This window comes from Eptatretus burgeri, chromosome 13, assembly GCF_056783735.1.
Source record: "Eptatretus burgeri isolate ZD-2024b chromosome 13, Ebu_testis_v1, whole genome shotgun sequence".
Taxonomy (NCBI): domain Eukaryota; kingdom Metazoa; phylum Chordata; class Myxini; order Myxiniformes; family Myxinidae; genus Eptatretus; species Eptatretus burgeri.
The window spans coordinates 22098698-22111241 of record NC_140973.1 but is presented as its reverse complement, the minus strand read 5'-3'; the positions used below and the strand labels follow the sequence as shown (position 1 = coordinate 22111241).

Here is a 12544-nt window from a genome sequence, read left to right as displayed (position 1 = left end):
GGGAGGGGAAACGCGAGAGGCGGGCGGGAGGGGGCAACGCCAGAGGCAGGAGGGAGGGGCAACGCCAGAGGCGAGAGGGAGGAGGTACGCGAGAGGGAGGAGGAAACGCGAGAGGGAGGAGGAAACGCGAGAGGGAGGAGGCCACGCGGGAGGGAGGAGGAAACGCGAGGGGCGGGAGGGAGGGGCAACGTAAGAGGCGGGAGGGAGGGGGAGAGGCGGTAGGGAGGGGAAAGGCCAGAGGGAGGGGACAACGCGAGAGTCGGGAGGGAGGGGGAAACGCCAGAGGCAGGAGGGAGGGGGCAACGCCAGAGGCGAGAGGGAGGAGGAAACGCGAGAGGGAGGAGGAAACGCGAGAGGGAGGAGGAAACGCGAGAGGCGGGAGCGAGGAGGAAACGCGAGAGGCGGGAGGGAGGAGGAAACGCGAGAGGCGGGAGGAGGAAACGCGAGAGGCGGGAGGAGGAAACGTGAGAGGTGGGAGGGAGGGGGCAACGCCAGAGGCGAGAGGGAGGAGGAAACGCGAGAGGGAGGAGGAAACGCGAGAGGCGGGAGGGAGGAGGCCACGCGGGGGGGAGGAAGGAACGCGAGGGGCGGGAGGGAGGTGAAACGTAAGAGGCGGGAGGGAGGGGAGAGGCGGTAGGGAGGGGAAAGGCCAGAGGGAGGGGGACAACGCGAGAGGCGGGAGGGAGGGCCAACCCGAGAGGCGGGAGTGAGCAGGAAAGGCGTGAGGCGGGAGGGAGGAGGAGACGGGAGGGGCGGGAGGGCGGAGGAGACGCGAGAGGCGGGAGGGAGGATGAAACGCGAGAGGCGGGAGGATGGAGGAAACGCGAGAGGGAGGAGGAAACGCGAGAGGCGGGAGGGAGGAGGCCACGCGGGAGGGAGGAGGCAACGCGAGGGGCGGGAGGGAGGAGGCAGCGCGAGGCGGGAGGGAGGAGGAAGAGGGAGGGTGGAGGCAGCGTGATGGGAGGGAATGGAAGGTGGCAGGGTGGCGTGTGGGGAGGGGAGGGCATGGGAAGGCGGCGTGAGGGGAGGGCATGGGAAGGCAGCGTGAGGGGAGGGAATGGAAAAGCGTTTTTCAACCCCTCCCAAAACCATCTCCCTGGATTCATGCCTACCTCTCTCCACCTCACCATTGCCAACACTTGCTCCACCCTTAATGCGATTTTCCATTGACAGATGTTTACTGGTCTGAAATGTGACATTCTGCAGATGCAAATGAGGAATACACTGATGTTGCATTTCCTGCTCAAGAAGATTATTTGAGTAGTCGTACAGAGGTCATGGTTCAACCTCATCTGAAACAGGACAGAGGCCCTCCATATCAAACCGGTAACGTGGATTGAGGTTTCTGTAAAGATGATTGCTTCATGGCTTTCATCAGTTCTGTATATTTCAGAACTAAGCCCTTAAAGTGTTGGTGTTGATACATTTTAAGTTGAAAGATCTTGTAATATTTGAATTGGATCAACTGCCACGATCAAAAAGTTCTGAGTTTTGTTTATAGCAAAGATGTACATAATCGTATTGTTTTTGGTTTCCTTTTTGGGGGGGCACGTATAGAGCTGAAAGTTCAACTGAACTGTTCAGAAAGTGATCTCGTCCTGGAAGAGGTCGTGCAGCATGCTGCAGACGATGTGCAAAGTCATCACAAGTACTGCAAGCCTGACAAGAAGCAACCAACAGTTTCTGCACTGTTGTTGATGAAAGAGAAAGGTTCAAAAAAAAGTTACGCTTGCCAGGTGTGTGCCAAGGTCTGCAAGACCAAAGCCAGCCTGGCGGTACACCACATGTGCCACACTGGAGAGAAACCGTTTGATTGCATCGAATGCGGAAAAGCTTTCACTTACAGATCGAGCCTTGCAATTCATCGCAGGACTCACACAGGTGAAACACCTTATGGGTGCAAGGAATGTGGGAGGGCTTTTATGCACAAGTCCAGCTTGGCAGCTCATAAACGAAGTCACAGTGGTGAAAGACCCTGTGCATGTCCAGAATGCGGGAAGGCATTTACCGAGCGATCCCATCTTACCATTCACTTGAGGACGCATACAGGTGAAAGACCCTATAACTGCAAAGAGTGTGGGAAAGGTTTCAAGAGCAAAACCAGCCTGGATTCTCACATTAGGAGCAAATCGCATAAAGGGCCGCACAAGTGCAGAGAGTGTGGAAAGATCTTCATGTACGAGTCTCGTTTTCTGCGGCATATCAAAAATCATGCAGGCAATCAGGATGGAAAACCCTTTGAATGCCAAAGTTGTGGAAAGACCTTCGGACTTGAATCGAGCTTTCTGCGGCATCAGAAGTTCCACACAGATGAACGTCCATTTGTGTGCCACGAATGCGGTAAAGCCTTTCACGAGCATTCGAGTTTGTTGAAACACAACCGATGTCACATCGGAGAAAAGGGTGCAAGAAAGAGCCCTCTAAAGTGTGAAGAATGTGGCAAATTATTTCGCCAGAAGTGGAAACTGGTTGTCCATCAGAGGTTTCATGTTGGTGAGCGTCCTTTTGAGTGCATGGAATGCGGCAAGGCCTTCCATCAGAAATCGGGCCTGATCACACACATTCGCTGTCACACGGGAGAAAAGCCATTTAAGTGCACAGAATGTGGAAAGAGCTTTTGTCGTAAAACAGTTCTGGATATCCATAAAAGTTGTCATTCCAACGAAAAACCATTTGAATGTAAGGAGTGTGGTAAAGCCTTCAGTCGCAAATCTGTCCTTCAAAAGCACGTGAAGTACCACAACCGGATCGAACGAGCAATTGCCCGTCAGAAATTAGCTGAATCCGAGGATATCTAGGACCTAAAGGGCCTCATTGCAGACATGTTTGTACAAAGCTCTCGTCAAAACAAACGACAACTATAAGGTGTTGTCATGACAACGACAACATGGCAATTTCTTCATCATTTCCCGATCGGTATGTTAAAAGTTGTTCCCCTTTCTGAAGTTTAAATTTCTATTTGGATATCCACTGTGCAATTTATGTGACAGAAGAGATGTGTATGTTTCTGTGACAGAAAAAAAATCTTCAATTGATCATGCCTGAAGGTGTTGGTTAGCCATCAGGGCATGTTATTTGAAAGGTGGGGTTTTTGATTGATTCGTACGAGTCCAGCTTGTGCCTTTGGAAAGTGTCCCACTTAGTTCCCTAATTCTATCTGAGATCTGACATTTTGAAAGGTCAGACTCAAAAGTGTAGCCATGTTGGAAAAATGCCATCTCAAAAAAACAAAAACGTCATCTTTACCAATGAAGCTAAAATTTGATGTTGAAGTGTGTAAAAGAGCAGCTTTCACTGTTTCATAAACATTGAGGGTAGCGAGTGTAAAACTGCTGTTTTCTGTGTTTTAATATAGAATTACTTAATGAATGCAACTTGTGTCAATAAAAGTATTGACCATCGACATTCTAAACACTGAATTTTTTTATGATACTTTTTCCAGCAGGAAAGGGATGTGTTGGAGATTAAAGGGAAAGAAGAAAGGGGAGTGTATCACAAGTTCACTCATGAACCATGCTCTGTGCAGTGTCAGTTCTGTCGAAGCAGTTTCCTAACTAGGGTTACAATCTTTGATGGGTCGTCACTGATGCAGGATACATCTTGAGGGTGCAGGAGTTTTGAATTTGGTTGGTGTTCTGGTGATAACCTGCCTATTCTTCGTGGAGGACGCTGTGCGATCTTTGACATGCATTAATGCCAGCAGATGGGATGCCCAGTTTAACGACTATGCGAAGAACGGCACACACATTGATGCCTCGCCCTGCCTGTGAAACGCCTTCTTTCGTCTGCAGCATAAGGCTGTGGAGTAGCATCATTGGCTGAGGGTGTGGCTGTGCCGCTGCTGCAATGTCTTCTGGAGGTGAGGATAGGAATTTCGTCATGGTGCTGGCGACAGCTCACCGACTCTTCGTGAAGGACACTGTGGGATCTTTGACGTCCAGCAGACGGGACGTCCAGTTTAACGGTCGTCCGAATGATGGCACACACATTGATTAATCACCAGGCTGTGAAACACCGGGATGACAGTTTATTGCTGGGTCAGGATTTGAACCCAGGCTAGACAGATTAGAGGTACGTGTGCATACCTCTCTGCTATTCTGCCAGCCCGTGTACCATGAGTACTGCAATGATTATGCCACACTGCCGACTTTGTTTATACAGTACACCTTCAACCAGAGACAGTTTAAGCAACTAAACAATAGAGCAATTCAATGCATATTCGAATTGTTTGTCAGCCATCCAATCTGCTCTTTCCACATCTCCAGGCATACTTTCCTGTTGTCCACTGGTCTCTCACTGCAGTACTCATTGTAAGGGCACTTGTACAGAGATATATTTTTTTCATGCCACCGAGTAGAAACAGCCTGCAAGTGTTTGTGAATGTTGCCATAGATCTGAATGAACCTTGGTTCTGCAGAAGCAACTTTCAAGCAGCAGCAGAAATTTAGAAATGGACTAGTGAACCAGAACATAATGGCCTACTCTTTTCCTTTTGCACTGAAGTTATATCTTTAACAAACCTCTCCTTTTCCCTCAGTTAATGAAAGCATGTTTTTACTGAGAATGAGATCACAGACAAATTAAAGTTGTTGTTTTTTTCTTTTTCTGAAGTGTCAGTATAATGAAAAAAGTTAAAGCTTGAGAGATGCCTTTATGCTGCAGCGATGTGTCCCCATTATAAGATTGCAGACAAGTGGGACTGTATATGCTAAACTAAAAACTGCTGCTGCAGATTGAAGAGGAAAATAAAACATGATGAACCAACAACAGTCTGGATTTGGCAAAGGAAGCTGGGTTGGTCAATAAGCATGTATGATGATGTGGGGCTAGAACAGGGGTGCCCAAACTTTTGAGCTTGGAGGGCCATTTTCAAATCTCAGCAGTGAGCCGTGAGCCAAAAAAAATTAAATAAAAAAATCCGAAGAAACATGCTCTCTTATTATTAGCGGTCTTTGGTGTTTTATTATCCTCACCGAAGGAGAGGGTATTGCATTTGGGTCTGTTTGTTTGTTTGTCTGCACAGAACTTTCGTGTTTTTCTCCGCAACCGCTTGTCAAATTGAGACAATTTTCATCATAAGTGCGACTACTCATGGAGAATGTTTGAATCATAATTATGACATCATAGGCCATGTTGGAAAAACTTTGGGCCTCTGTATCTCTGAAACCAAAAGGAAAAAATTGAAATTTGGCACAAAGGAGAATGGGGAATGTGTGATTTTTCTTTTATGACATCATATGTGCCTTTGTTATGACATAATTGCTTATATAGAATGCTACATCTGATCAGTATGAAAATTTTTGAGGTTCTTCTCGGGATAAAATGGTCCACAGAAAACAAAAATGATGACATCATCGGTCACTTGATTCGGCAGCCATATTGTTTTTGTTTTTTTTAAACCTTCAAAAATCTTATTCTCTGAAATGGCTGAACAGATCGTGACGAAACTGTGCACGTATGACAGCCTATCCATGAGGAACAAAAGGTTCACACATGTGACATCATAGATCACATGGTTTGGCAGCCATATTAGATTTACCAAAAAACCTATAAAAATCTACTCCAGGACGGCCTGACAAATCGAGGGGAAGCTTCATACAAATGTTCCCCAAGCCCTGGTTATACACGTGTGTTAAGGAATAATTGATAGGTCACATGGTTTGGCAGCCATATTGGATTGAAGAAAAATATTAAATCATGTTTTCTCTGGAACCGCTTAATCAATCGATGTGAAACTTCACATTTACAATCTAGTAGTGATGGGAATACATGTTTTAAATTTCAACTTCGTTGGACATATGGTCTGGCAGCCAGAATTATTTATTTTTTGATGTGGGTTAATTAATTTACCTATCTATCTTTTTTTATCGACCTATTTATTTGAATAAGGCTCACTTGGCTGTGCCTCGATGGGTTTGAGGGTAGAGGAGCAGCAGCAGCTGAAATGCAAATCCTTTTGAGGTTCTTCTTGGTGACTTCATCTTTGCTTTTTGCTTGTTCGGGTTCCTTCTGATTACTCCAATGAAGGACTGTACCTATTTGGTCTTCCATTTGATTTGAATTTAATTTATTTTAATCCCATTCGAAATTCAATTGCATAATGAATCCTAATAAAATTAAAAAACGTCATGGGTCAGGGTCAGGTGTCCGATCAAGGCATGACGTCTTGGTTCCCAGCAGTTATAAAGTGGAAGTTCTAGTTATGGCTCATTAATTACGAAACACACCAGTACACAAACACCACACAAAATAAGTCCTGGCAAGGCTCTGCAATCTCTGATTGCTCTTTCTCTTGGTTTACATTTGCATTATGCACCAGTGTTTTACTATGGCAAAAATCATATATATTATTACGTGTGAGGGGGAGGGGGGGAGGATGCATAGCGAGAATGTGTTAAGATAGCACGCCGCATGTATCAGGTTTACACTTGTAACAGGGACCTGTCAGTGGGAAGTTATTCAGAAAATGTGCACGAAGGAGGTGATTATCTTCTTCTTCTTCTTTCGGCTGCTCCCGTTAGGGGTCGCCACAGCGGATCATCCATCTGCATTTCGCTCTATCCTCCACATCTTCCATTGACACTACAACCACCCACATGCCCGCCCTCACCGCATCCATGAACCTCTTCTTTGGCCTTCCTCTTCTCCTCCTGCCTGGCGGCTCCATCTTCAGCATCCTTCTCCCGATATACTCCGCTTCCCTCCTGTGCACATGTCCAAACCATCTCAATCTCGCCTCTCTCACTTTATCTCCAAACCGTCTTCCCAGCACAGTCCCTCTAATATACTCATTCCTTTATCCTGTCCATCCTCGTCACTACCAAGGAGAATCGCAGCATCTTTAACTCTGCCACCTCAAGCTCCGCTTCCTGTCTTTTTGTTAGCGCCACCGCCTCCAAACCATACAACATAGCTGGTTGCCGTCCAAACATACAACATAGCCGTCTTATATACTTTCCCCTTCACTCTTGCAGCTACCCTTCTGTCACAAATCACTCCTGCAACTCTTCTCCACCCACTCCATCCTGCCTGCACTCTCTTTCACTTCTCTCCCACACTCTCCATTACTTTGGACAGTTGCTCCCAAGTATTTAAACCCATCCACCTTCCCCACCTCAACTCCTTGCAACCGCACCATACCATCACCCTCCCTCTCATATACGCACATGTACTCCATCTTACTCCAACTGACTATCATTCCCCTTATCTCCAGTGCGTACCTCCACCTCTCGAGGCTCGCCTCAGCCTGCTCCCTACTCTCCCGACAGATCATGATGTCATCCGCGAACATCATAGTCCATGGAGACTCCAGTCTGATGTCGTCCATCAACCTGTCCATCACCATTGCAAACAGGAAAGGGCCCAGAGTCGATCCTTGGTGCAATCCCACTTTAACCTTAAACCGGTCGTCATTCCTACCGCACACCTCACCGCTGTCACACTGTCCTCATACATATCCTGCACAATCCTCACATACTTCTCCACCACTCCCGACTTCCTCATACAATGCCACAACTCCTCTCTTGGCACCCTATCATAAGCTTTCTCTAAATCCACAAACACACAATGTAACTCCTTCTGGCCTTCCCTATACTTCTCCATCAACATTCTCAAAGCAAACATTGCATGAGTGGTGCTCTTTCCTTGAAAATCGGAAATCGAAAAAATGTTCTTCAAAATCGGAACCAGTACACTTAATCTCCACTCCTCCGGCATCCTCTCACTTTCCAAGATTTTATTAAATAATCTGGTTAACAACCCCACTGCCATCTTTCCTTAGCACTTCCATGCCTCCACTGGTATGTCATCTGGGCCAACCGCCTTTCCACCCTCTTCATAGCAGTCCTCATTTCATCCTTACTTATCCACCCCACTTCCCGATTCACTATCTCCACCTCTTCCAACCTTCTCTCTCTCATTTTCTTCATTCATCAGCTCCTCAAAGTACTCCATCCACCTTCTCAACACACTCTCCTTGCTTGACAGCACATTCCCATTTGCGTCCTTCATCACCCTCACCTGCAGCACATCCTTCCCAGCTCAGTCCCTCTGTCTTGCCAATTGGTATAAATCCTTTTCCCCTTCTTTCGTATCCAACTTCTCATACAGCTCGTCATATGCCTTTTTTCTTAGCCTTTGCCACCTCTCTCTTTGCCTTTCGCCGCCACTCCTTGTACTCCTGCCTACTTTCTTCATCTCTCTGACTATCCCACTTCTTTTTCGCCAACCCCTTCATCCTTATACTTTCCTTTACTTCCTCGTTCCACCACCAAGTCTGCTTATCTTCCTTCCTCTGTCCAGAGTCACACCAAGTACCTTCCCAGCTATCTCCCTCACCACTTCTGCTGTAGTTGCCCAATCATCCCACCCATCTTTACCACCATCCAACGCCTGCCTCACCTCCTCCCTAAATTCCACGCAACAGTCTTCCTCGTTCAGCTTCCACCATCTGGTCCTTGGTTCAGCCCTCACTCTCTTCCTCAACCTCACCTCTAAAGTCATCCCACAGACCACCAATCGATGCTGTCGAGCTACACTCTCCCCTGCCACCACCTTACAGTCTCTAATCTCTTTCAGGTTGCATCTCCTGCTTAAGATGTAATCCACCTGTGTGCACTTTCCTCCACTCTTGTATGTCACCCTGTGTTCCTCCTTCTTGAAATACGTATTTACCACTGCCATTTCCATTCTTTTTGCAAACTTACCACCATTTGCCCTTCCACATTTCTCTTGTTGAGACCGTACCTACCCATCACCTCCTCATCCTCTTTATTCCCTTCCCCAACATGCCCATTGAAACCTGCTCCAATCACCACTCTTTCATCCTTGGATACACTCTCCACCACTTCATCTAACTCACTCCAGAAATCTTTATACTCCATCTCACACCCCATATGCGGTGCATATGCACTGATGACATTCATCATCACTCCTTCAATTTCCAACTTCACACTCATCACTCGGTCAGACACTCTCCTCACCTCCAATACCCTCTTGACATAATATTCCTTCAGGATTTCCCCGACACCATTTCTCCTCCCATCCACACCATGGTAGAACAGTTTGAAACAACTTCCAATGCTCCGAGCCTTACTCCCCATCCACTTGGTCTCTTGTACACACAGTATGTCCACCTTTCTTCTCTCCATCATATCAGCCAACTCTCGCCCTTTGCCAGTCATTGTCCCAACATTCAGAGTTCCAACTCTCACCTTCACGCTTCTACCCTTCCTCTTCTCCCACTGCTTCCGGACTCGCCTTCCCTGTCTCCTTCTCCTCCTTCGCCCAGCAGTAGCACAATTTCCACTGGTACCCTGCTGACCACCGGTACCGGTGGCGGTCGTTGGTAACCCGGGCCTCGACCGATCCGGTATGGAAATTCGTTTTGTTGTCCGCATAGGTTTTTACGCCGGATGCCCTTCCTGACGCAACCCTGGTCGCCTCTTACTCCACACAGGGATATGATACACCTATTCTAACCGGGGCATACACCGGGCCCAGTACACTGGTACTCATTTCGCCGACCTCGGAAGGATGACAGGCTGAGTCAACCCCCTGGTGTACATATATATCTCGGTATATAGGTCGAGGTGTGTATATATATATATACATATACAGTATATTAATTCAGTGGCCCAACGGGGCTTGAACTCAGGACCTTTTGGGTCCCAAGCCACTGCCCGAACCACTGCGCCAACACCAGGCTTAAAGGAGGTGATTATCATCATCATTAAAAAGCCATGAGTCAGTTGTGTTAGACCTTCTGTGTCGGTGAGACCAGGTGGAAGAATTGTGGGCACCAAGGCACCAGAAAAGATCTATGGAAAGATCTTCATGGGCCGTTTTTGCCAAGGATTGTGGGCCAGCATGGGGCAATTAGTTGTGGAGCCCTGGAATCAGCTGGAATGTTCTGAGTATGTGGCGGTGTCCACGGGCAGGAGGCGGCCAATGACAAGAATCCACCATGCGGGGGGGGGGTAGCTGGGCGGATGGGACAGCAGTTGAATCCGGGCAGCCTCGCAGTTGGTTCTGTGCAGAGTTCATCGAGGAGTTGAGTTTGTGGGGAGCCGCCTCTTCATAATCATCTCCTGGCTTCCATCTTCATCTCCTCGTACTACACCAGCCTGCACAGACCCACCATCGATGTGGACAAGATAAGCCCTCGCCTGATTTGAGTTCCTATGTTTTGGCTTGAGTCTTGGACCAACTGGCAGTTTCGGAACACGTTTGAATGGCCTCTGTGTAATATGAAATTGTAAGAGGTATTCCTGCTATTATAGCGTGGAAAGATAGGCAAATGTTGTCCATTTACTGCAGCTTGGAAGATCGTTTGACTATTCGCGAAGGTCTTGGACCTCCGGCGCCGAGGGTCCGTTTTAGTGGGACTTCTCGACATGACGATGTTTCAAAATTGGTTGCAAGAAAATCTCCCCCCCCCCACCACCACCTGTTTATCTTTACCCACACCATTTACATTTTTAGTGGACAAGTACAATTTATGCAACATTTGTGCAGATGGTGAAAGAGACATTCAGGGAACACAGGTCATTAGTAACTGTAAAATATGTGGCACATCTGTCAATGGGAGATGTGAAACTGATCCTGAGATCCAACAGTTTGGTCACATCTTGCTGCAGGTGAAACACATCGTGAAAGTGGGGTCATTGAAGTTTCCTTACAGTCTGTTTTTGTTCAGGTTCATCGCAACTACTCAAACGTTTAAAAACTCCTCAGGTGTCCACGTTAAAAGAAAAAGGGTATTTAAACAGAGTTCGTTTTCGCTGGCCCAACCAATCTTCGCTGAACTCTTGCTGTTGATCTGTAATGAATTTGCCATACTCCACCATTTTCCTCGTGGCAGTGTTCTGTGTGCGGTTCACTTAATTTCGACTGGGGAAGTGCACAAGTCTACTAGTTATGTGGTGTTATCGTAGTTGAAGTTTCAGCTGAAATGCTTTGATGCTGTCATACAGCTGGTTGATGAGTTGCCCTTTTCCTTACAAATTCAGATTATTGAGGTTACTTGTAATGTCAACAATAAAAACAAGATCAGAGAACCATTTCTCATTTGAAAAAACTTGCATGTCACCCCTTTTGCGTGCGAGGAAAACCTTGATCTCTCCGAGATGAAAAGGACGAATAAAACGTTTCAGAACTTTCCCTCAACTCGGCAAAGAACGTCTTGGTGGTACAGCCCGTCCCCATATTGTGCATCCATTTCTTCCAACATGGATCTGATGATGAAGCTGATGTTCCATACTGTTGATGATGAATCTGATGTTCCATACTGCCGATGATGAAGCCCACGATGTACATTTGATTGAATCAACTTCACCCTTTTCATTAATCACGTCTTGCAACACCTCTCTAAAACCGACAGATTTTGCACGTTTCTGTTCCTGATGCAAAATCCATTGTTATTTTATAACTCGCCACCCTCCACTTTGGCTAATTAACGTCCAACCATTGCTGGTGCCCCGTTGGTTGTACTTCCTACGATTTTCTCCCAATGTCGCCTACACTGAATCAACACTAGTTATGTTAAACATTCAAACAAATCGGGTGGTGTTTCTATGAAGTGTCTGCATAATCCATCACATGAGACCTCAAATTTGGATTTCGTTGACTCCCACCCTGGTTTAGCTCGCTTTCACCTTGGTTTAGCTACCCTTGAAGCTGTTATCAGACATACACTAATCAAAATCATATTGCAAGGTTTAAAAGACAAAATGAGGAGACAGCCACTGAATCTGATGCAGATGAAGCTCTTCGTCAACTCAAACTCATTTTAGGCTTAACTCTGAAACAAAGGTTTATGTGATAATGCCAAACCAAAAGGTAAGATAAATCCAAAAATAGAATTGTACCCCTGGCTCAATGTATGACCTTTGAAGCTGGTGAGAGCTGCTTCAACCTGCAGAGATAATGAAGGATGATCACATAGTGCATGGATTTTCCCGAAAGAGATCCGATTGCAATGAAAGTTTGTTACTACCGTAGCTGTTATGCGAGATACACGAAGAAGAGATCTTTAAAGACAACCTTGAAAAGATAGAGTTACCTGATGAAGCATATGGATCCATTGTCGATGAAGCGAGAAGAAAAGTAATTACTCAGCACAAAACAATACATATGAACTCTGTTGGAACGTTTCAATTGCCTTCTTTTAGCACAAGGGAAAGAAGGACCAACGACAAATCTCAGAAGCTGAAGAAGCACCTTCACATATTTGGAGAAAGGCTTTCCTTTGGGCAGACTTCGCTGAAAAATGAAGAGATGTTGTTCCTAAAGGACAAATTGTTGAAGCAGGATGTTGCATTTCAAATAATGCAATGCCTGATTATGATTCTGAGGTCGACAATCCTTCATCATCAACCCAAAGACCCAGGCAGACATCTACCAAGCAGCGACATGCATTCGTAAGGAACTCCAGAAGGTTAGCAACATAGAACAACAGAAGGACCCTCCATCGGCTGAGAAGTTGTTTACAACTTCATAGTCTGGGTTATCTCCCCTGAAGAAACAGGTGAAGTTGAAGTCACAG

General features: G+C 46.4%; 1 protein-coding gene across 8 annotated transcripts in view; it reads left to right on the top strand.

The window, feature by feature from the left end:
* The window catches only part of LOC147014050 (uncharacterized), a 37108-nt gene extending 32171 nt beyond the window's left edge, over nucleotides 1-4937 (top strand). For 6 of the 8 annotated variants that reach the window (XM_085851641.1, XM_085851640.1, XM_085851639.1 and 3 more), the window contains 2 exons: nucleotides 1207-1326; nucleotides 1558-3401. In XM_085851641.1, the coding sequence (XP_085707767.1) occupies nucleotides 1207-1326; nucleotides 1558-2798 (1361 nt within the window). In that variant the 3' untranslated portion in view covers nucleotides 2799-3401. Of the gene's footprint in view, nucleotides 1-1206; nucleotides 1327-1557; nucleotides 3402-3442 lie in introns of those variants that run through there. The other 2 variants (XR_015050625.1, XR_015050624.1) reach the window with 2 other exon arrangements.
* The last annotated feature ends 7607 nt before the right edge of the window (nucleotides 4938-12544 follow it).